At 47.0% G+C, this 23281-nt stretch overlaps 5 protein-coding genes across 12 annotated transcripts; 2 read left to right on the top strand and 3 right to left on the bottom strand.

The window, feature by feature from the left end:
• Positions 1 to 646: 646 nt before the first annotated feature.
• Positions 647 to 2206, top strand: LOC100835609 (universal stress protein YxiE). The gene is made up of 4 exons (XM_003562421.4): positions 647 to 1262; positions 1407 to 1510; positions 1605 to 1723; positions 1896 to 2206. Exons 1-4 carry the CDS (start codon positions 1046 to 1048, stop codon positions 1981 to 1983), a joined length of 528 nt encoding a protein of 175 aa, XP_003562469.1. The 5' UTR covers positions 647 to 1045; the 3' UTR covers positions 1984 to 2206.
• LOC100834993 (serine/arginine-rich-splicing factor SR34) lies at positions 2181 to 6529 on the bottom strand. 4 transcript variants are annotated; one of them, XR_002961755.1, is made up of 16 exons: positions 6374 to 6478; positions 5761 to 5856; positions 5404 to 5469; positions 5187 to 5261; positions 5007 to 5121; positions 4880 to 4926; positions 4729 to 4786; positions 4246 to 4295; positions 3994 to 4050; positions 3808 to 3899; positions 3628 to 3732; positions 3153 to 3244; positions 2908 to 3068; positions 2668 to 2701; positions 2526 to 2591; positions 2181 to 2441 (listed from the first exon to the last, which is right to left on the bottom strand). XR_002961755.1 is itself a non-coding variant. In XM_014897342.2 (14 exons), the coding sequence occupies exons 2-14, from the start codon at positions 5845 to 5847 to the stop codon at positions 2427 to 2429; spliced, it is 867 nt and encodes a 288-aa protein (XP_014752828.1). In that variant the 5' UTR covers positions 5848 to 5863; positions 6374 to 6529; the 3' UTR covers positions 2181 to 2426. The 4 variants fall into 4 exon arrangements, 3 of the variants coding, with proteins under 3 accessions (XP_014752828.1, XP_010234096.1, XP_010234089.1); XM_014897342.2 differs by lacking the exons at positions 2908 to 3068; positions 3153 to 3244 and having other exon boundaries at positions 5761 to 5863; positions 6374 to 6529; XM_010235794.3 differs by lacking the exons at positions 2908 to 3068; positions 3153 to 3244 and having other exon boundaries at positions 5761 to 5881; positions 6374 to 6495.
• A 1517-nt stretch (positions 6530 to 8046) lies between these two features.
• On the bottom strand, positions 8047 to 15813 carry LOC112270165. The gene is made up of 2 exons (XM_024457977.1): positions 15229 to 15813; positions 8047 to 8183 (listed from the first exon to the last, which is right to left on the bottom strand). Exons 1-2 carry the CDS (start codon positions 15569 to 15571, stop codon positions 8143 to 8145), a joined length of 384 nt encoding a protein of 127 aa, XP_024313745.1. The 5' UTR covers positions 15572 to 15813; the 3' UTR covers positions 8047 to 8142.
• Positions 15814 to 18483: 2670 nt separating this feature from the next.
• LOC100834468 lies at positions 18484 to 19160 on the bottom strand. The gene has a single exon (XM_003562418.4). It carries the CDS (start codon positions 19058 to 19060, stop codon positions 18686 to 18688), a length of 375 nt encoding a protein of 124 aa, XP_003562466.1. The 5' UTR covers positions 19061 to 19160; the 3' UTR covers positions 18484 to 18685.
• A 267-nt stretch (positions 19161 to 19427) lies between these two features.
• On the top strand, positions 19428 to 23075 carry LOC100833357 (F-box/kelch-repeat protein SKIP6). 5 transcript variants are annotated; one of them, XR_002960449.1, is made up of 5 exons: positions 19441 to 19535; positions 19602 to 20812; positions 20940 to 21111; positions 21940 to 22049; positions 22149 to 23075. XR_002960449.1 is itself a non-coding variant. In XM_024455191.1 (3 exons), exon 2 carries the CDS (start codon positions 19655 to 19657, stop codon positions 20789 to 20791), a length of 1137 nt encoding a protein of 378 aa, XP_024310959.1. In that variant the 5' UTR covers positions 19428 to 19539; positions 19602 to 19654; the 3' UTR covers positions 20792 to 20812; positions 21940 to 23075. The 5 variants fall into 5 exon arrangements, 2 of the variants coding, with proteins under 2 accessions (XP_024310959.1, XP_024310955.1); XR_002960448.1 differs by having other exon boundaries at positions 21940 to 23075; XR_002960447.1 differs by lacking the exon at positions 20940 to 21111 and having other exon boundaries at positions 19449 to 19535.
• The last annotated feature ends 206 nt before the right edge of the window (positions 23076 to 23281 follow it).

The following is a 23281-nucleotide window of genomic DNA, read 5'->3' as shown; positions in this document are numbered from 1 at the left end:
TTTCCCTGAATCGATCGATATCAAGTTCAAGGTGAAATCCCGGCCGGTCTCGATCAGACACACGCAAAATGATGTTGGCTCAAGCTTATCCAGGCCAACGGAATTCATGGCGTGTTATCTTCTTGCCGAAAGAAAAAACAGAGGACTTGCATTGTTCGTCGGTTTGCTCGTTTCCTTGGCGTGGAATTCTCGCTCTGTTGTTACCACGGTGCGTAGTGCTTCTGTCGCTGAAAAGTGCCTTTGCTTGACGCCTCCACCTTGTATGTAATCAAGACATTTCTGAAGATAATTACTCTTTTTGAAAGCAGATCTTTCGGATCGGACTTTAGATATTCCATGTCCATATCAAGTTGTGGGAGCGCCTTTTCTATCGTCGAATGTTTTGTGCTTCTTTCTCGCCTAAAGCAGCGTCCCGGTGGCACACATTTCCACGGAACACAAAGGAGTAATTAACCTTTCCGTCTCGCCGAACCAGCGAAAATTATTCTTCCTCCGATCCGTAACAAGCGTCGGAGATTCAGTATAAAGTTACCGGAGTGAGTGAAGCACGTAGATTTTGCTTTGTTGTACCGTACGTAGAATGAAATGCGGTGCGGTGCGATGCTGCATCACACCAAATCTGCGAGATCGAAGCTTCTGTTGGTTAATCATCAGTTGGTCTGTTGCTGTCTTTCCTAGCAAGCAAGCACTCAACTAGCAGGAGCAGAGCAGCAGGTCCAAGCTGAAAAGTCAAAGACAAGGACGAGAAACGAAACGGGAAAAAGGAGAAAACCGGAGCAGGCAACAAGCAGCTTAGCTCCTCCCGTTTTCCATTTCCCGGCGGCGGATCCACTTCCGGTTTTCGTCCTCGTCAGCCCCGATTTCAGCTCAGCTCGCGCAGTTCACCACCGTTGTATATATATATATAGTCCACGGCCTGCCGTTGTATAACCTGCAACAAGAGTGAAGAGTCAAGACCCACCACCACTACCCCTCTCCGATCAAGCAAGCAAGAAGCAGGCAGATTGAGAATCCTCCTCTCTGATTCTGACCAGAGCATACATACATGGCGGAGACTGAGGCAGCGGCAGCAGCTCCTGCGGCGGCGGAGGAGGAGGAGACGAGGAACAAGACGGTGGTGCTGGTGGGCGTGGACGACAGCGACCACAGCTACCGCGCGCTGGAGTGGGCCGTGCGCCACGTGGCCGCCATGGCCGCCGCCGAGCTCGTCGTCGTCCACGCCAAGCCGTCCCCGTCCTCCGTCGTCACCGTCGGCGGGGCCGGTAACCACCACCACCCCTCTCCGACCCATCCTTGATTCGATCTACTCCGTATTTTAATTTCCGGGGGATCGGTTCGGGATTCTGAATTTATGGTGACGCAGAGTTCCGATTGGGAATTGGTTTTGGGTTTTTTGTTCTCTCCAGCGGCCGCTGCCGGCGGCGAGGTGCTGAGGTACGTGGAGGCGGACCTGCGGCGGAGGGCGGAGGAGGTGGTTGAGCGCGCGCGCCGCCTCTGCGCCGCCAGCTCGGTATGAACTTGGAATCTTGGATCGAGAGAAAGGGAGACTGATTGATGTAGGTAGCGTACTTAGCTTGGACTGACTGGCTGAATCAATCCGGCAGGTTGAGGGCGTGGTTGAGGTGGTGGAAGGGGAGCCGAGGATAGTGCTGTGCAACGCCATCGACAAGCACCGGGCCGACATGCTCGTCGTCGGCAGCCATGGCTACGGCGCCATCAAGAGGTTCGTCTTGCTTCCTGCAGCTCCTTTCTTCTAGAGATGACGATGGTGTTTTTGCAGCATTCTCCTGCCTAGGCTTCAAATGCTCAGCCTTTCTAAATTCCTGCCTAAGATTCACCTCCTCAACTCAACTGAATCTACCTATCTACTGAATGAGCGCTTGTTGATGGTGCAGGGCCTTTCTGGGGAGCGTGAGCGACTACTGCGCACACCACGCGCACTGCTCCGTCATGATCGTCAAGCAGCCCAAGCACACCAAATGATCGCCGATTCAATCAAGAGTGATGATACATTGTGTAAACCAACAGCGTCATATTACGTTAAAAGATTCCAGTGCGGCATTCGTGTCATTACGTAACGACTGTGTGCACCCAATTGTACCAGTATGTATGATGCATGCGTTTAAATTATCAGTCAGGAAGAGCGGTTCAACCGCCATGTACGACAAACATAGCACATATTATGAATGTATGACTCTTTTTCAAATGTCTTCTTACGACCATAGATAATCCAAGTAAATTGTCAACATAAAGAAATTGTGCATAAATCTCAAGTTCCCATTCAAATACGTTTACAGGAAATGTCACGCAGGGCCCTAGGAAAACTAGGTGCTTTAACAGCGAGCTCCGAAGTTGGCGAGGGCGACAAATATCCAAGCGTTTTGAGGACCATGGCTCCAACCCCGCCACCCAGCAGAACATCAGCTCTATTCTGATTTGGCCTGAAAATGCAATTGGATCAGTGTAAGATCAACAACCACTTGACTATCAACAGTACGCGAGAACAAGTGTAAGAACTATATTACATCAGGAGGAGATGGGGAGCGTGATGGGCTGCGTTTCTTGGGGCTTGCTGCTGCACCGTTGGCAGGCTGCGCAAAAATAACGAAAAGTGAGTTTCAACCACAAACTTTACCAACAAAAATAAGCACCGTTGAGAATACTTACAGAAGCAATAGGGGATCGGGATTTTGCTGGTGATCTGCAAAAGGTTTCAGAAACGAACAGGATTCAAAATCAGAATGCAAATTGAACAGCTTGCTTCCAGAAACCTCGATACCTCCCAATTAAGCATTGAAATGGCCACATGGAAGTTAAATGAAGTCATTAGGATTAAAAGCAATCAGTTTCTTGTGTCAAAAACATGCAGTACTGAAAGTGTTTCATGTCAATGTTACGTGATCATACGCTAGAATAGCCCTCCGATTTGAAGCCAGTGAAGGAGCCAGAAAGGATCACAATCCTCATGTACTCAAATCTGAGCAAATCCCAATGTGCCGTCATAGTCCATACCGTCAATCCTTAATGCTCTACTTCCAGAGTTCCAAACCAATCCTTATGCCCAATCTCTGATGTAATCAGTTACAGTACATTAGGTCAACAATAATAGATGATTTTTAGCTTCCAGTTCAGCTCCCAGTTTATTACCATACCTCAGTCAACCAATGGAGCTGGTGCAAATTGACCAAATCCCCATCCTCAATTTCCTAATGCGCAATCCCTAGATCGCAGCACAATCCCTCATCTAAGGAAGAAATGATTTGACGCTTTAAGAAACGGGCACTAGCCAATTTAGTTAGACATGAAACATTTGACACTAGAATGTGATAAAACTTGTGATAATTTCCAGAACAATTAGGAAAAATCAGTAAGTTTAATTAATCATGACTTGTTCGTAAATCCAACATCCAAAGCATGAGGGTTAACAGTTTGTTTGCACTTGCCAACTTGGATAGATGTATAGTATTTAGGCTGTTCCGCACAGACCATTATTTTCAAGTTTCAACCAGAGCATACATGTGTACACATGTGCGATGGCAATATTTACCTCCAGAAGCATTTGGTTATACAGAAACTTTGCAGACTGCAATATTTACCATGCTGAATTAACAACAGGGACAAAGTTACCTTGATGGAGAGCGTCCCTTTGACTCTGACCGTGGATGGGAAGAAACTGATCTGGATCGAGATCTTGATGCTGAACGGCGTGATGGTTTCGCCTTAGGAGACTTGCTGAAAGCATAACAATTTTGATCAGTGATCAGTTATGTTACCCAGGGCCAACAGAATGTAATCTCACAGCCTGACCTTGGACTCCTGCTTCTGCTGTAGCTCTGACTCCGGCTTCTGCTACGGCTTCGTGAGTATGAGCAGCTGCGTTTGCCAGCATACTCTTTCACCTTTAGAAAACAATGTTGTGGTGTGTTGGTTAATTTCAGAACAAGTTCAAGCCCAGAATAAATTATAAAAATAGACATCAGAGTGTGTACTTACCCTTATAGGTGCCCGCGAAAAGGCATTTCTAAATTCACTATCATCAAGTTTCCTTATCTGCACATGGTTCATTAAAAAAAATTCAACTTCAATTACAAAGTAAAGGCACTGCCGATCCCAGTGCTTGAAAACCACAAATTCAACAAGATTGTGAAGGCGTAATGAAAAGCAGCATTCCAATGTAACAAAAAATAGCAACTCAAACAATAAGAGAAGCCGGAAAAAAGAAAAGGAAAAGAGGAGAGGACTTACAGCATACTTCATGTCATCATAGTTTGTATAATCCACAATTCCAGTGGTCCCTGTAGCAAACAATGATGTTGTACGTAAACAACAGGTAGCAGCAACACAACACGAATAACTTGATAGAAAATAAGTACACTGTTAACAGCCATGTCTTAACTAAACCTGATTAATACAGTTGGAACTAGCAATCAAGCTGGGGTTTTAATACAATCAAGGCACCACGCACACCATGAGTCCCATATGAACGTTTGAACATGTAAGATGTGGTAAGAAAAGGATATCACTGCTATTTTCTAGAAATAAGTTCAATCAGAACAGCCGTGAATTATAAAGTGGGCACTAAAAGCATGCAATTTACATCTAACAATGTTGGCAGCTGACTTGTAACTTGTTCATCTAATCCATTTGCATCTTGCCCGGGTGAACAGAACACAGTGGAAAAATGAAAAATATAGTGCAGCAGGGAGTTGGGTACCCAAACTAACTCACCATCACCCTCACGATACACCTCAGAGAAACAGACATCACCAGCCTTTCGCATATGGTCCTGCAGCAACATTCAGAGAAATAAGGAGAAAAACGGTGAGAAGGTAAAATAAAGCTGAAAAATTGATGAAAAATATGGTCTTGCAGTATTCACCTTTAGATCTTGCCATGATGCAGAAGAAGGTAGTCCAGTAACCAGAACTGTCAAAAGGCGCACAAAGAATTAGCTTATAAACAGAGAAGTAGAGTACTCAGTAACCGTTTCAATATGTTTACCATACCGCGATACTCTGTATGCCGAGAGACACCGCCACGGCGTCCTCCACCTCCACCTCCACCACCGTAGCTGTTTGGAAGCGAAGAAGAGTTGGCCCTCCCGCCATGTGCAAGTTCGACCTGTGGATAGTGAGGATTAAATATGTGAACTGAGAAGAGCATGATGCGGAACTCATTGCACCTACCCTCAGCCGATTTCCATCAAAATTATAGCCATCCCGTCCATGAATCGCGTCTTCAGCATCTCGGGGATCTTCAAACTATATGGCACGGTAACAAGTACTGAGAGTCAGGATCCATATTATACACTAACTCGGAAAAAAATCAGTAGCTCCTAAAAAGCACAAAAATTCTAAATTCAGATCGCAAAGATAAAGAAGATTAACATATTCAAAGAGTTACCTCCACAAAAGCAAAGCCAGGTGGCCTAGGGGGAACCTTCAAGTCGATTTCAACAATCCGTCCATACTGCACGGAAAGAATTAAACATCAGATACTCAGGCAGAATCGGAGTAAAATTCCAAATTGCAGAGTGAATTAGGGACTGCAGATTATTATCTTAATACCGAATGGCACAACTATTAATGTTATTTTCAGCACTCAGGAGAGAAAAATAACACATCAAAACTAGAGTGTTCCTGTTATCCAGAGGAAAAAAACAGTAAACTACAACATCGTCCTATGTATTTTAGAGTTATGTCACTATTTCCTTGTTTTCAAGAGAAATAAGATTCACACTATGGAATTAGAAATACCAACCTTGTAGAAGAGATCCTCCACCTCCCTCTCCCTGATATCACCGGGGAGGTTCCCTACGTAAATAGTCCGGCTCCAGCGCCTACTCATCCTTCCTTGCTGCAACCTGTAATCCCAAGGAGCACTATTACATCAAAACTAGAGTCAAGGATGGTTCGAAAAAAATGCAGGATTCGGATACAGTAAGCAGGCCTTTCTCATGTCGAATCGCAGGGTACAGGAGATAAACCCAAAATTTCAGATAAACTTAACTTAAGGTTAACCACCTTTCCGAGAAAATATAGCCTACAGTTTAAACTCCCACGAGCTGTTCAAGGCGCGCAAAGCTCCCGCCGATTCCTACGACGCACCCACAAACCCTAGAACAGCGAGGTAACTCAGATGATACCAAAGTGACAGCAGCGCGACTACAGATCCAAGAACCACACGAACCTACCCTCGAAACAGTAATCCTGCGAACTACACAGCAAACCCGCATCTGATGCGCATACAGACATGCCCCCGACCCCGAATAACGAAAATACAAACCCTAGAAATCAACAACAACAAAAACACGGATAACGGAGTGAGGATATGGAGGGGAGCCCGTCGATGGAGGTAGAAGGAGAAGCCGTACCGGGTGCGGGCACGAGAGAGAGGCGGAGGGGCCTGGTGCCGTCGCTGGGGAAGATGGGGGGAAGAAGATAGGGTTTTGCGATTGACCCTCTTGAGCCCGAGAACGAGCGGCGGGTTGGGGTTGGTGGTGTAGCGGTCGGTCCGTCCTCTCTCTCTGCACGTCCGCGCCCGCTTTATGTGGGCCGCTTGGCATGGGCCGTGAGTGGTAAGGACACTGGGCTGGAGTTTCCATCGAGCTCCGAGTTGGATTTGAGTTTGGACCAAGTATTATGTTATTTGTTGGGCCTAACGGGCCAGATGGAAGAAGCAACCTCAGAAAACAAAATTGCTAGAACGCTGCGCCTCTTAAAAAAAATGCTAGAACGCTGAGAATTTGATTTTAAGAGGTTAGAGCAACTCCATTATTCCCCCATCCCACCCCTATAGTCTAATGTGGAGGGTTTTGGTGAAAAAAAGGGATCCAGTAGAACCCCATCCTACTTCCCGAATTTGGCCGACCCCAAGATCCCTCCTGGGAGCCTTCAAATTTGGGCACTGGATAATTACTACCCATCACAACGATTGCAGCAAAATCTCTCTCCCTTTTCCAAAACAGTTGGAACATGTATGAATAAAATATAGGTAAATCAATTATAGAAGGTGAGATTTCGGGAGTCTAGGAAGATAGCAAATTCGGGGAGAGAATTTTTTTTTAGGGATTCCCAATATAGAGATTTGGGAGCTCTACTGGAGTTGCTCTTAGTCCAGTTTGTATGATTCTATTGATCGCCGGGGCTCATTTGAAAAATATCAATATTTTGTTGATTTTTAAGGTTTTAACTTTGAATAACTTTTGGAATCATTGTTTTCAATATTCATTTGTCAATATTCATTTTAGTTTTTACGATATTTTTCACTTGTATTATTGAATCAATAAAGACAGATAATTGTTTTTTTGAAATACATGTTAGAGCACTATGAATTTCTTCTTCGCCATTTGGAGCAGTAAATTTTCTGCCATTGTCATGCATTTCAGCCGAGAAACTGACAGCGTAACTCGGTGGTAAAACGCGCTCCTCATAATTTCCGTTGCTGTGGCTAGGTTGCGAGGAAAACATCTTATGATGACGGATAGATGGAGTACATTAGTTGGATTTTGGTTTCAGTCGTGCTCAGGGACAGAGACAAGGGGGGCGCCGGGGGCCTTTGCCCCCCCTAATAAATTCGATTTTACTTAATATGTACAGTACTAATCAATCCATTAAAATCCCTTTAAAATAGATCATCTCTCTAATTCTGCCCCCTCCCCCCCCAAACCCCAAATCGCCCTCCTCATGTTGAATTCCTGCATCCGTCCCTGGTCGTGCTACCACATTTACGGTCAGAAAGCTGAAACCGGTGAGTTTTAAGACCAAACAAAATTATGTCAGAGAAAACAATTGTTTTTTTTTTAAAAAAAAAGAGGGGTCTCGCCCTCTCCGATTTCATTAAAGAAACCAACTACAATGTTCAGGTTCAAAAAAACAGAAAAAATAGACAGACAGAAATCAGCAGAGCTTATAAAGACTACTGCTGTGCAACTCAGACATATCTAGGAGAAGCGACAAGACAAGATAGCTACAGGGACAAACTGAGCCATCCGCCTACAATGCTCTCAACATCTGAGAGCCAGAACAGCTTCCAGGAACAGCGATCGTCAGATTCAACTAGTCGCACCACTCCAAGCGTCGTTGTAGTGGATTCCATGCCCTCACTGCCTCAAAAACTTCTCGCGGCACCTGTTCAATGAGCTTAATCCCCCACTGAAGCAGATTTCGACTTGCTTCCTTTGTCTGCAGAATAGACCAAATGTTAAGCCAGTAACACACCATCTTCACCACCCCGAATGGAGATGCCAATCTTATATTACTAAAAAGGCTTTATTCCTGGTATTCCACAACGTCCAGAAATTCCCAGCAATGCCCACCATTACCAGTTTCCTCGTCTGCCCAGTGAAGGAGGGTAGCCAAGTATCCCACACCTCACTAACAGTGGTTGGCAACAAAGGTAAACTGAAAGCACATTTTAACACATTCCAAACAAATCGTGCCAAGGAACAATGAAGAAACAAATGATCAATTGTCTCTTCAAGGCCACAAAACTGACACCGCGTATCATCTTTCCACCCACGATGGTGTAGAACCTCTTTAGTTAAAATACTCCCATGAGTAATCAACCAAAGGAAAATCTTAATTTCAAAGGGATTTTGATTTTCCACAAAAACTTTTGTGGAAAGTCCATATTAGACCACATCAATTTCCTATAATAAGATCTAACTGTAAACTTTCCATTGTGAGACAAGCTCCACCAAAGCTTATCATTTGTATTCTTCAACTTCACTCTTTCACACATTTGTAAAATTTATGCTAATCCACAAACAAATCACCGCAGAGAGTTCGGCGAAAACAAACCCCCTTTTTTTGACACAACCGCAGCCACTGAGATCTGTTTACTGAAGTAGATCTCATATAAAGTAGGAAATTGGAGCATCAAAGGTTTTGTCCCTATCCACCAATCCTCCCAAAACCGAGTGTTTTTGCCATTTCCAATTAGAAACTTACACAAGTCAAAGAAACTATTTTTAACATGCAAGATTTCTTGCCAAAACATCGAATCCCCAGCCCTATGTTTAACACTCCCAATGCACTTATCCTTCACATACCTCTGATGCAAAAGATTCTGCCATAACCCCTTAGAATTAAAGAATTTCCATATCCACTTACCCAGCAAAGCCTTATTCATCACATCCAAATTCAGAATACCCAGACCCCCTTGCTCCTTCAACCGACAAACTTTATCCCAAGCCACTAAATGGTACTTCTTAACCCCTTCCTCTTCCTGCCATAACATTCTAGCCCTAAAAAAGTAAGCCTTTTTCTAACACCCACTGGCAACTCATAAAAAGACATCATATAAAGTGGAATACTACTCAAGCAAGAATTAATGAGAGTGTTCCTTCCTCCGGTAGAAAGGATCCTCCCCTGCCAACATCCCAGCCTATTCTCCATCTTGCTTTCCACCCTTTTCCAATGTTTGTTCCTCAGTCTCACAGCATCTATAGGTATCCCCAAGTAGCTAAGAGGAAGATCCCCTCTTTTACAAGTAAAAATATTGTTGTAGATATGTCCTTATTAACCGCTTCCCCAAAGCAATATAAATCGCTTTTGTGGAAATTAATTTTTAAGTCAGACATTTGTTCAAAAGCACACAACACAAACTTCAAATTTCTAGCACTCTCTATATCATCCTCGATCATAAAAATGGTGTCATTAGCATATTGAAGAATGTTGACCCCCCTTTCAATTAACTCAGGTATTACCCCTTCAATCAAGCCAGTGTTGTTGGAGCATTCTCCAACAACATAGCAAGTGCATCAGCAGCAAGGTCAAAGAGAAGGGGAGAAATAGGATCCCCTTGCCTGAGTCCAGTATAAGTGGAAAAATAGGGCCCAAAACAATCATTGACTCGAATGCAAACTTTCCCTCCCCTCATGATTCCCATTATCCAGTCACACCATTTGTCAGGGAATCCTTTAGCTTTTAACATTTGTAACACAAAAGGTCATTTAATTTTATCATACGCTTTCTCAAAATCAACCTTAAATAAAATGGCAGATTTTTTTCTAGTGTGTATGAAGTTAAGTGTCTCATGCAACACCATGACCCCCTCCATTATATATCTCCCCTTAAGGAAAACTGTTTGTTTATTGGAAATAACTTCACCCACACACAAAGAGAGCCTGTTCATTAAGACTTTTGTAATTATTTTGAAACTAACATTTAACAGATAAATAGGTCTACACTTCTGTATTTGTTTTGCATCCTTACATTTAGGAATTATTGTAATTATCCCATAATTAATCCTCTCAATCTGCAATCCCCCATTGTGAAATTCACATAACAGAGTAAACAGATCATTCTTGACAATATCCCAGTAAACTTGATAAAATTCTGCGGGGAATCCATCTGGCCCAGGTGATTTAGTTCTCTCCATATTGAAGACAGCAAATTTTAGTTCTTCCATAGTAAAAGGAGAGATCAAACTGGAAATATGATCATCAGTAATTTTGGCACCATTCTGATAGTCCAGAGCAATCTATGCACTATTGGAGTGCCCAAAAAGTTTTTTTTTATAAAAATCAGTGATATAACTCATCAGGTTCTCCTCTCCATGTATCACCCCCTCTTCCTGTTCCAGGGATAGGATAATATTTTTCCTCCTTCTCCCATTAGCTTTAGCATGAAAATATTTTGTATTATTATCACCCTCAAGAATATCCTTCTCCTTAGACCTCTGTTGCCATTTTAACTCTTCTTGTCTCAATAATCTATTGTACTGTAGTTCCAGCCCTTTCTTCAGTTCCAATTGAGCTGGAGAAACACAAGTAGATTCAGCCAGTACATCAAGGTCAGCCACTTGAGCAGAGATCTCTTTTTTCAATTTTTTATAAAGGGCATCCACGTTCCTATTCCAGCCCTTTAATTTTTTTCCTGATTGTTCTTAAAATCCATTGCCATTTATCTAAAGATATAAGATGTTGTGGGGCAGCTGCCCAAATATGTTGAATGCTTTCTCTTATTCCAACCCTTTCAAACCAGTTGCTCTCAAATCTAAAAACATGATCCTTTTTCAATCCCACTCCAGAATCTAATAATAAAGGAACATGGTCTGACATAATTCTGTCAAGGGGAAATGCAGTTTGGCCTGTACGTTCATTGGAACGTACATCTGCTGCCGTCCGATCTCCTCGCGTTTCCTACTACTTCTTTATAGGGCTCACGCTTCCTGTTCTAGCTTGTAGCATCCGGCGTGGGGACCGAACCATAGGACAGGTACTTCTCCTGTCCTCAATTCGTGTGACTCGACGTCCTAAAGCACTCTGTCCTCACACGTTCCACCTTTCCGTGCATCCTACGTCGTTCGGTCCTGCATCACTCCGCCCTTTCCCCATTTGCTCCCCCGTCCACCCCACTGCTTACCCATGGAAATCGTGAGCCGGAACAAGATCCCCGCACCTAACATTTCCACGGACAGCAGCAAGCATGCGAGCTCGTTCGATCCGCCAGCGCTACTATGCGAATGCTGTCTTGCCTCCTGCCAGTAATAGTCGCGCACTCCGCGGAATCCCAGGCTTGATTTGTTCTCCTAGGGTTCAAATTTATCATCAGGATCTAGATCTTGTCGGGGAGACGCCTGCAGTGTGACGAAGCTTTCTCTTCCTAAACCACCCCTCATTGTGCGTCCTTAGCTTGCAGATTAGAACCTGGGCCCCACAGCATGATACCTCTGTTGACTTTCAGGCCGTAAGAACCGTTCGCCCAATGTTCCCTGGAATCCCGGATATGCAGGTCACTTCATCGTTGCTCCCTGACAGATGCGCGTTTCCGTCTCCCAGGTATTCTTCGTCACTCCCAACTTCAGTCCTCCACCCAGCTACAAGCACTATTATCAAATCTCGTTGCAGCAGCATGCTCCCCGCTTAGTACCGTCGACGCCCGTCATGGTTTCTGGCCAAGTGGTTGTCAAAATCTCTGTTTGTTCATCCTCAAATCTCACACATCTGCAGATCTGACCGTTCCCTTTATTTTGTTAATTTGTCGCAGGTGGAGAAACTTGCCGCGGAGATAGCGGTGCCATCTCGCCCCCGAAAGCGCACTCGCCAGGACCAGGCTCGCCCGAACCAGATCCTGGGCCTTTGTCGCCGCCCGGAACGTTGAAACCGCTGGGGAAGACAGCGAGCAGTCAGAGACAGACAGCGACGGGGGTGCTGAGTCTCGGATAGCCCGAAGCTCGGCCCGCCATGTAAGTGCCATTATAACAAAATTCTATGATGCTAAGAAGGTTGCAGTCAGGGATATTGGTTTTCGTGGCTGCCTGGACATTCCTAGGATAAATCGAGTCAACCTCAAGTATACTCTATGGATCCTTACCAGGGTAGATGTGAGCAAAAGGTCCATGTTAGTTGGAAGAGACACCACGCTCCAGCTCAGCCCGCAACATTTTGAGCTGATGATCGGTGTCCCCTCTCGAGGGAAGACAGTGTGCGCATTGGATCCGGACACCAACGATGAGAAAATCGACTTTGTGAGGCACGCCATGGGTGCTATCCAACACTGCTCGAACGGGTTGCAGGCAGCCGAGTTAGTGGTGCAGAGGGAATGGGACGATGACACCACCGAAGAGAACGTAAAAGAGTTCCAGATTTCCTTCGTTGTATGGATCGTTGGCCGGTTCTTTGCTCCAACCGGGAAACATGGGCATGGTTCCTCTGAATTTTGGGGCTCTCTTTACAAGGCTAGTGAGATAAAGGACTATAATTGGGGCCTATACTTTCTTGATCACATGATTGACGTGGCCGATAGGGTGCAGGAGGACATCCGTAGCAACAAGGCTACAATGTCAATAACAGGATGTCCATTGCTAGTCCAGGTAGCAACACTTGCATCTTCAAAATTATATGGAAGTACTTTGTTGCTTGGCTCTTTCCTTCCCATATCCCATCTTCATATGCTAACTTGTTTTCCAAATAGGTCCTTTATCTCGACAACATCACGCTTGGACATCTTGGCAACGCTCACACTGTCATGCCACACATCAGCCAGTACGCAGACGAGGCGGTCATCAACAAGATGATACTGGCAGACACCATGGCACCATGGCAGCGAGTTCACTGACTTCCTGTCATCAAACTACCCTGGCATGCTCGGTCTTGATGTTGTGGACGCGCTGAAGTACCACAATGCCCGGTGCATTATGCTCACCTACAAATTCAAGGTCGCGATCGTCAAAGAGAACATGAAACTTGTAGCCAAGATTCTTGACAGAGAGATCTACCATTCCGGCACTTCAGCCCACCTGAATCGTCGAGCAGAAGACCTGCTAAGCGGTGGTGAGTCAGACCCTGAAGTGAAAGACTGTCAGCAGATGAATCCGCGTTTCGGTAAGATCATTTGCAGATCATTTGACGGAGCAGGCGCACTAGGCGGCTGCACATTGCGGATTTGAAACTAGCACAGGATGCGGCGCGTTGTTACCGGCTAATTCTTCGATACCTCGACCTTCTACAGCCATCCTACTACAACCTTCAAGATCGAAATCTAGCAGATCTGCTGACACGCGCGCTGCCTGACTATTCTCACACCCTTGCTCCGCCGGAACAAGGCCAGCGGAGTAGCACATTTGCGAAGCAAGGTCCAAGTCTATCTGAGAAACATCAAAAACAGAATCAAAATCAGCGTCACCCGGTGTGACAAATCCAAAAAACCACCCATGACCAAGTGCCGCACCAAGAGTCCCTAGAACTCACAACCCCCAAACACACACCGTCGACCCCTTGCAACCAAAGCGTAACTAACCTGGTTAGAAGTTGATGGGCTCATCCGGTCCAGTCATGTCTCCATCCTTATGGCCGGCGGGCTACCAATCACCCCCCCACCCGTTCAGGTGGCGAGAGAGCGGCACCTCCAGCAGGATAGTTTCTGAAATCGGCATTTTCTTGGAACCTCTGTACTCTTTCCGTTCCCACAGGCGCAGATGCTAAACGAAGAAAGCCCAGGGCCCACCTGATGCGATGCACCAGAAAAGCAGAGCACGCGATGCTAGCCAACACGTAATTTCGGGGGACAGGACAAGGAGGACCAGGTCTTGACAGGGCTACGAAGAACAGCTTGCCAGCGTGGGGTTCCCCCAGCCGGTGCACCATGGAACCATGTTGCACAGATCTTCAAGCAGAAACTTGTGGTGTGATAGCAAAATCCAGTGAACGTACAGGCCAAAAATCCGCTTATTCTGTCAAGAGCAGAAACTATTGTGAGAGGATACATATCCTCCCAGTCTATGCTCATTAAGATTCTGTCCAATTTTTGAAAAGTTGGAATCTCATGTTCATTCGACCAAGTGAATTGTCTCCCATTGAGTGCCAATTCCCTCAGACATGGATGTTCAATTATAGCATTGAACAGGAAGCTCCATCGATTATAACCTACCTCTTTATTTTTGTCATTTTCTTTCCTGATTATGTTAAAATCACCACCCATCAGAATAGGATAACTACTATCCTGACAAACTTGAGATAATTCAAGCAGGAAATCCTCTTTATGCTTTATTTGAGCAGCCCCATAAACCACAACCAGATTCCATCTAACATCATGATTTCTGTCATATAGCAACAGTCGAACATAATAATTTCCATTTTGTTGTTCCACTATGTCAAAAACAGAATCTCTCACCCCAACAAGAATCCCTCCAGACCTCCCTCTAGAGGGTGACCATTTCCAAGAAAAAGTCCCCCCTCCTCCCAGGTTTGCTAGATCTACATTAGAAAATTCATTTTTCATTGTCTCCTGTAAACCCAAGAAGTTCAAATGTGTTTCATTTATCAATTCTCTAATATATCTCTGTTTAGCCTCTTTGCCCATCCCCCTAATGTTCCAGAAAATGCGTTTCATGTTTTGCTCCTTCTATATTTAACTAATGTCTTCACACTAACAATGTCAGGTGAGTGCTTTTTCAATTTCTTTTTCTTTTTACTTACCACCTTCTGGTATCCATTCTCATCTAAAGTAATATCCATTTGTTCCTCAGCATCTAGTTCAGCCAAAAGTTCATCTAGTAACTTATCACCAGATAAACCAACAGTATCATTAGTAGGTCCACCCAAATCAGGTGCCCTGCTTTGTTGATTATAAAGATTTATTCTAGCTTGCTCAAGATCCTTGAGCAAGCCCACATTATGATCAACCATATCAATAGCAATACCCAAATTAATTCCTATGGCAGAAGCAATTTGGTGCAAGGAAACATTATCAGAATCAACAAAAGATAAGTGATCAGCAGTACCTTGCCCCGCATTGTTCTTGGCCTGAGCTCTTTCAATAGCCAAGTCCTCCACTTTCTTGTGTTCTTTCCCTTTCAGTCTTCCACATCTTCTTGGGTTAGGAACCACCCCCTTGTCATTTGTATCCTCCACCTCTGGTACCTCCTCAACTTCTTCCAGATCAAATTCATCCATCTCTTTCTCCTGACTGGTAGTATAATCCACTTGTTTCTCACTTTCCTCTTGAGAGTTTTGGCTCCCACCCACTCCATAATCTTTATGGATCTCAATCAGCTTTTGTGTCTCCAGCAATTTTTTACTGGTGGTAGCAAGTTGAGCTTTATGATCTTCCACCTCTAAAACCATATTCTCTTTTGCAAGAATTAAGTCAGCTAGGACCTTTTTTCTTTCTCAATTAAAGCTAATTTTCTAGAAAGTTCCTCATCAGCTTCCTTTATCTTCTCCAGATCAAGTGATCCCCCTCCACTGCTCCCACCTTCATCCATAAGCAGAGGTGCAAAGCTATTCCTAACATCTCCCTCATTAGTTTTCTTAGCAGATTCAAATTGGGCAATTGAGAGACTCCCCAACTAAATGATCTCTCTAGTATTAAGTCCCAACCTCTATTTCTTTGGATCTCTGTCTTCACCCTCTATGCTCCCTCTGATGTTAACAGCCCTAAGATTTCTTTGTCACCCTTCCTCCACAACACTTTCTAGAGTAAAATACAGATCATACATAAACAGCTCACTTGTAGTTATTTCAGTCTGAATAGGTAGTTTGCCAGGATCTCGAAGCCCCATTTTAATCCTAATCAGATCTTGGTTTCTCAAACTCTCCATGTCCACATCAATTACAGGGCATAGAACAGAGCCAGCTTCACAAACCCCCATATAATGTTTCAATGAATTAGGCAAACCTTGAACCTATACCCAAGCTGTATTTAACTTCCCATTAGCTGTTACTTCAAGTATCCACTCAAGCACCTTAACAAAGACCCCTGTCCCTTTAAGCCCAAAATCTTCAAAGTTGCAAAGCTCTTCAAGTTTAGCTTTACTTGGCATCCTCATCAAGAATTGATTGTTCCCATTTGCCTTGGCCCTCCATTCCCAATTCCACTTAAACATTGCTTGAAATCCAGCCACAATTTGTTGCTCTGAAACTCCACCTCCTTTGGTCTGTATGATGGCCATTGGGTTTACATGATCAGCTAGATGGGTAATCTTTGAATTATGCACCAGAATACATCCCAGCCCAGGCGCTCCATACCCCACAAAGCTAGCAACAGATTTAACTTGTTTTGGCCACACACAATCTTCAGTTAGATGAGTTTCCTTAGCACAGATAATGCATTGAATCACAACAGTACAATACTTCACCACATGCCCCAATTCCTTACATTTCTGACATTGCAAGATCTTCCTCCCCATTCTAGCCCCTCCCTGGTTCTGATTGGCACCACCCTCCAATTGTTTCTGAGCAGCAATACTTCCACTAGTCACCTGATTACCACCAGATCCACCATTCTGTCTTAGCCCAGCATTTCCATCATTCCCCACAGCAATTTGATTCTGAGTTCCCGACTGATTCTGAGTCCCAGTACCTCTAGAAGCCACCGGATCGCCTATACCAATACTCACCACTCTGTGTGAAATGATTTGATTCTGACCACCAACCATCTGCAACATTCCCTGTCCCCCTTGTTGAGCTCCTCCTCCGCGTCCATCCACATCGCTCGCAAACTGCTGCAGTTGCAGTTGCGGATCTGTATGCTGATACTGTTTCTGCTGAAATTGAGACGTCCGACCCAGTCTGGTTTTGAGAGGAGAAGCGTTTCATACCCAAATTTTGCCCATACGACTGCCGCTGCTTGTTGTAGGAACGGGCATCACCGCCCCCTCCACACCCACCCTGCCAAGGATGGCTAGTTCCACCGCCGCCACGTCCACCAGCACCAAATCCACCTCGACCACGCCAGTCTCCTCCATCAGCCATCTCCACCGCAATCACTCCCCCACCTTCACTCACAGGATTCACCGCCTCCACCCCGGCGGTACAATCCGAAGCCCTAGAACCACACTGTCGCCACAAAATGGTGGAAAAGAGGGGAAATGTGATCAAAGGGGAAACCGGGACTCGGAATATTCTCCTCCTGGACCCTACAGCCACCATGGTTGAGCTCAACCAGGTCAAACGGACCTCGTCGTGTAGGACCCTCAACCTCCACCACATCCGCCGTGGCACACCCATCATGCGTTTCAACAAAACTCTATTCCCTCCCTCCACAAGGACCTGTAGCAACTGAAGGTGAAACAACGATCTCGGTATCAGTTAGTATCTCCGAAGATCGATCTGGACGAACCTCACAAACTGAGGATACAATTCCATCTCCCTCCCGAAACAACCTCATGCACCGAATCGGAGAAGCGATTTCACCATCCCCACTCAGATGATTGCCAGTTCGATCATCTGGTGCAATCTCATTCCCTAGATTCGAGATATGACGAGAATCAACTCTCGAATCCAACTGAGGGATCAAACGAAACGATCCATCTCCATTTTGATGGTGCGATTTCCACCATTCCTCGCGATGCGCGAATCCGCCTCCTGATGGTCTCCCTCCCGGCGCAAACTTCTGCCGACGTGCAGGGAGTTTGGCCATAGCCGCCGCCATGAAATCCCCAACCTGCGGCCGGGGAGAAGGTTCCGCCACCGCATCCTCATCGCTCGAGAACTCCTCCTCAGCTCCCCAAAATCGGGAACACAACGTGCCACGATCAACTCTCCCCCCGCAAGGAGCACCACCCCGATCAACGTCCCGATCGACGCCCTGATCGACGCCCCGACCGCCTGCGAACGCAAGTCGACTCATCCCCTTTTGAACGCGAGCAGATCAGGAATCTTACGATGTCCGGCCAGAAAAGGTTCTCGCTGAGGTCGTGCACCACGAAGAGCAAGGCGAAGGACAACAAAAGGAAGGCGGCCGGTCGTCCCAAGGGGCGCGTCGGAAAAATCAAGGGGGAGGACGGCTGCTCCAAGGCTAGCGGTGCTGCGGCGGCCAAGGAGGAAGCGAATTCGGCGGAAGCGGGCTTATCTTGAGTGGCGGATCCGTGCGCTGAAGCAACGGTCAGAAAACAATTGTTAACATAGCGGATGACAAATGTTATGGTATATTAATTGAAGAGATAAAACCAGAGCTCGGCAAAGAAGCAGATTTGGTCAAGAGTCAGTTGAGTCACTCGCTCGATCTCGATGAATCCCGGAACGCAGGCAGCTTCTCAAGTTTGTTTGTTTTTTCAATCAAATTAAACAGCAGAGGAGCAGAGTACACACAACCATTAACCAGAACTCCATTAATATACCATAACAATGGATATATCTCTTCTACATACACGGTCGACGTCTCGGAATGAGAACGCAGAGCAAAGAGAGATTACAAATCGAGCGAGCCCCGGGGCGTCGGACCGGAATTTAGCACGATCAGGTCCGCTTGACGGGGTCGAAGTTGGAGACGGCGACGACGGCGCCAAGGATGCCCGCGAAGACGACCCCGCCAGAGACGATGCTGAGCAGGAAGTTCTTGAGCGACGGCGACAGCCCCGGGCTCGCCGCCTCCGCCACCTCGGGAAGCACCAGCGCCGCCGCCACCGCCGCCGCCGCCAGCCCCGCCGTCAGCTTCTCCTGCGCCGTCGCCCCCGACGACGACGACGCCCTCACGACCGCCGACATCCTCCTCGCGGCCCCAGGCCTCGCCTGCAGAGGCCGGAACGTCGCTGACCCGAGAGAAGCCTTGCTCAGCCCGCGGGGCACGGCCAGGGGCGCCGCGACGGCCGACAGAGACGCGGTGGTGGCCATGGCGTTAGAAGAAGAAGAGGGATTGTCTTGCTGGCGCGCGCGCGGAGGAGCAGATGTTTGTGGGGGACGTGATGGTTTGGCTTGGGGAGAAGGTTAATGTAGGGTGGGCGGAGGAGGAAGAAGAGATCGCGGGGTGCCAGGTCGGAGGTGGAGTCCGACGTGGGGAGCTCTCGGCGCGCCGTTGCGGGATAAGGCTTATCCTCGGAGGAGACTTGTGGCCGTGGTTCGGATTTTCTATAGGTCAGATCTGATTGGCCCAGGTCCCACACGTCTCTGATGATACTACGTGGAAATTCATGCACGGCTTTTTTTTGGAGGGAAATTCATGCACGGCTTATAAAAAAAAGGACCGGAGAACACACGGTGTACGAACGAAGTTCAAAAATCAAAAAGGCCCGGTCCCGTTTGGGCCATATGCTCTCGGAAAGCCCAAGCTCAATGTGTTACTCTTGGACTGACAGCCCGGAAGAAGAAAGTGGGTAAGCCCAGTGCCCAGCCTTTGACCATTCATAACTTCTTCGATGACCATATTTCTCAACAGAAAAAAAAGTCGTCGTTCGCCGCCCCCTTCCCCTCCCCGCGGCGAGCGGAGCCATGTCCGCCGCGGGATCCACCTCGTCGCCCGAGCCTTCGGAAGCCGTCCGCGGAAGCCTCATCCCAGTCCTCCCCGACGACCTGGCCGTCCACTGCATCGCGCGCCTCCCGCGCGCCGCGCACCCTGCGCTTGCCCTCGTCTCCCGCGCGCTGCACGCCCTCCTCTGCCGCCACCCGGAGCCGCTCCTGGCCGCCCGGAAACGGCTCGGCCTCTCTGACCCGCACGTCCTCGTCTCCCTCCGCCCGCCTTCCTCCGCGTCGCCTCTCTTCTTCCTCCTGCTCCCGCAGCCCGGGTGGCCCCCTCTGCCGCTCCCCACCCCGCCGGTCCCCGTCTCCTCCTCCTCGGCCGCCGCCGCCGCCGGGAGCCGGCTCTTCCTCGTCGGGGGCTCCGTGGACGGCGTGCCCGCTCCGTCGGTGCAGGTGCTGGACGCCCGCACCAGATCCTGGTCCGTCGGCCCGCGCCTCTCCTCCCCGCGGGAGTTCGCCGCCGCCGTCGCGCTCCCCGGCGCGCTGTTCGTCGCCGGGGGCTGTGTCCCGTCGTCCCCCTTCTGGGCCGAGTCCCTCGATCTCGCTTCCCCACGCGCGAAATGGGCCCCGGTCCCCAGCCCGGACCACCTCCGGGAGAAGTGGATACACGGCTGCGTGTCGCTCGCCGGGAAGGTGCTTGCGGTGGCCGACCGCGGCGGCTTGGCGTACGACCCGGCCGCGCCGCCTGCCGAGGCCTGGGCGCCGGTCTCTCCGGTGCTTGACATGGGGTGGAAGGGCCGTGCTGCCGTCGTCGGTGGGATCCTCTACTCCTACGATTACATGGGGCAGGTCAAGGGCTATGACCCGGACACGGACGCCTGGAGCATGGTGCAAGGGCTCGACAAGGAGTTGCCGAGGTTCCTGTGTGGCGCCACTCTTGCCAACGTTGGCGGACTGCTCTACCTCATCTGGGAAGTGAAGTGGAAAGGGAAAGCTAGCGCTAGCGATGGCGAAGTGAGGGGCATGGTGGCGGTCGAATGGGCTACCATTGAGGTGACGAGCGCCAAAGAGGGGCGGTTAATGGGGAAGGTAATGTGCAGGGATACTGTTGTGTTCGCAGACATGCCAAGGGGGTCAGCAATCACACATTGTGTTGCATTGGATCTATGACATGGTTCCTGCAGTCAAAAGGTAAACATAGATTCATTTGTTAAAGATGCCTTTCGTGCCAACTGTTTGATCATGCAGTTTATGTTGTTTAATAGATTGAATAGCTGCCAACTAGCAATGTTCATATTCAGATTGATTGCTGTTGTAGGGTTATTGTGCTCCGGGAGTTGAAAAGCTCAGTAATGTGTGCAGTGCCGCCTGACGTCTTTTTACAAGTATCGCAAATAGAAAATGAGCAGTTTGCTTGGTCATAACTCATAGCTGTTTTGTTGATAAAGTGAATTGCATCGATAATGCGTGCGATGAGTGCCTTATTTCAGGTGAATGTGACTGTCTTATCTGCCTTGTGTGAACAGATAACATTCATACTGAGTAGTTTAGTAAGTTGCTTTGGGAATGCAAGCCAGTTGCCTAGCTAGGGCTGATCACGTAGGGGATTGGGCATTAACTGCTTCACTGTGAGGTAAATAAAGGTTGCCTTGCTGTTAATGGTGGACTGGTGATACATATAGCCATATCATATAGGTTTTAGTTTCGACCGATATATCAGAAAGGATGGTTGCTAGTTAGTTTTGTGGAAGTAATTCAATGAAAAGGGGTTAACAATGATTCTGTTGATATGAACCTTGACCCCAGTTAAATGCTCATTCGCTACATTTACTGTTAATATCGAGTGTTCATGCTACTGTGTACCTGACATTCGTAGTGTTGGGTTTGAGTAATCAAGATTCAAGCATCTTGCACGATGGCAAGGATGGCTTATGGCCTGAAGCCTCATGAAACTTTAAGACGAGTGCCACTGTCAGTACCGCCCTATTACCCCATATCATGGATCACATCTTGGCACTGTTTAGTGAGGAGTACCATTTAAGTAGCACTGTAGCGCCAATGATTATCATACCCCTAAGATTTCCTGAGAAGACGCATCATTAGCAGTAAACAATCTACACATTGTCAAATTTTGATGTAGTAACAATTTAAACAGTGTTTCCATCATTTTACCATATCCCTGGGACTTGCAGGCCTTTGGACAGGGAAGGAAATTTACATGAGCAAGAAATATATACTGATATGTTATATTTGTTGTACGTAAAAGCAATCTTCACATTATTAATTTTTACGGTTACTGTTATAATTGTTGCTTGCAGGGAAGCAGAGCAATGATAAACTTGGCTAGATGACACTTGATTCAGGAATTTGTGGAACATGTACTGTGCACGGGGAGCTCCCCATTGGGATTCAATGGTCCTTCAACTCGGTGCGTGTTGATTATTTGGAACTGAAAGTGAATCGATGTTGGCGGAAATGGTGAGGAAACCTTGGCTCCTTGTAATGCTTAAATGTTGTCATTTTACAGAGGAGTGGCATATAGTCAAGCCGAACATAAACTTGACACTTCGACAATGGAAGTCGTCTACAGTCTACAATTGGGATGACGTTATGCCAAAAGAAAAATGAGGGATGAAGATCTGTCACTCTGCAGTCCTGTGATTAATTGCTGCAGAGCAAGCATGGTCCGGGAGCCAATCGCCGTGCATACTCTTCCTTTGATCACCTGTGGTCGTGGTGGATGGGCTTGGCTGCCGGCTTCAGCATGGAGGACACCGGCGGCTTGGCGGCGAGGGAGATTGCGGCCTGGAAGGCCTCACGGGAGGCTGTCCGGAGCAACCCCAAGACGACCCTGTTTGCCGCCGGCATCTCTTGGCAGAAGGCGCACGACAGGAAACAATGCACGGACGAAGGCTGCATGCATACCCTGGGGAGTATGGCTTATAAAGGAGAGGATCCCCCAAAGCCTAAATTTGGGGGGAGACCGCCGGTTACGGACGAAGGGCTGGTCTTATTCTGGCTGTTATAAATTGACAGCGGCGTGCGCATTTTCAGAGCACCGGTCAAAAGCGCGCGTGATTGGATTTCAGTTTTGGCCGCCCTTTGCTTTCTTCGGAAGAGTTTATGTGAAGAGAGACATTGTTCAGGGCTACCAGGCTAAGGTAACATTCATCTAAAAAAAAGAGGCCATTGGTAAAATTGGAGTGCTATTGCAAAAAATGGAAGCATGTTTTACAATCCAGAATGACCGTAGCAGCTCATGCAGAAAGACGTGCGCTGTAAAAGACCTTTATATCGAAGGTTTTGTAAAAGCTTTTGAGGAGTATAATTCCTACAAAACATCATATGTGTAGACTGTTTAATCTGTAGGATTTCATTGTATAAGAAAATCTTGTCGCATTATTCTCTCTGAAACTTCTGCAAAGCTCTCATAGAGCATTCGAATAGCTGGTCATGCTTGCAATTTTTTTCCCTGTCTTCTGATTCATGCTGGATCCACGAAAACATGGCACCCCAAACCTATATCCTTCTTCCTTATTTCTCCAGAAAAAATAAATATAATCTTGTGTAGCCACATACCTTTCCAAGCAAATTTCTGCATTTTTCAAACTCTGAAGAAGAAGGGGAAAAAAAAGACCAATGGCACGTATCTCTCTGTCT

This window comes from Brachypodium distachyon, chromosome 1 (genome assembly GCF_000005505.3).
Source record: "Brachypodium distachyon strain Bd21 chromosome 1, Brachypodium_distachyon_v3.0, whole genome shotgun sequence".
Classification (NCBI taxonomy): Eukaryota; Viridiplantae; Streptophyta; class Magnoliopsida; order Poales; family Poaceae; genus Brachypodium; species Brachypodium distachyon.
This window is presented reverse-complemented; position numbering and strand designations above follow the sequence as displayed.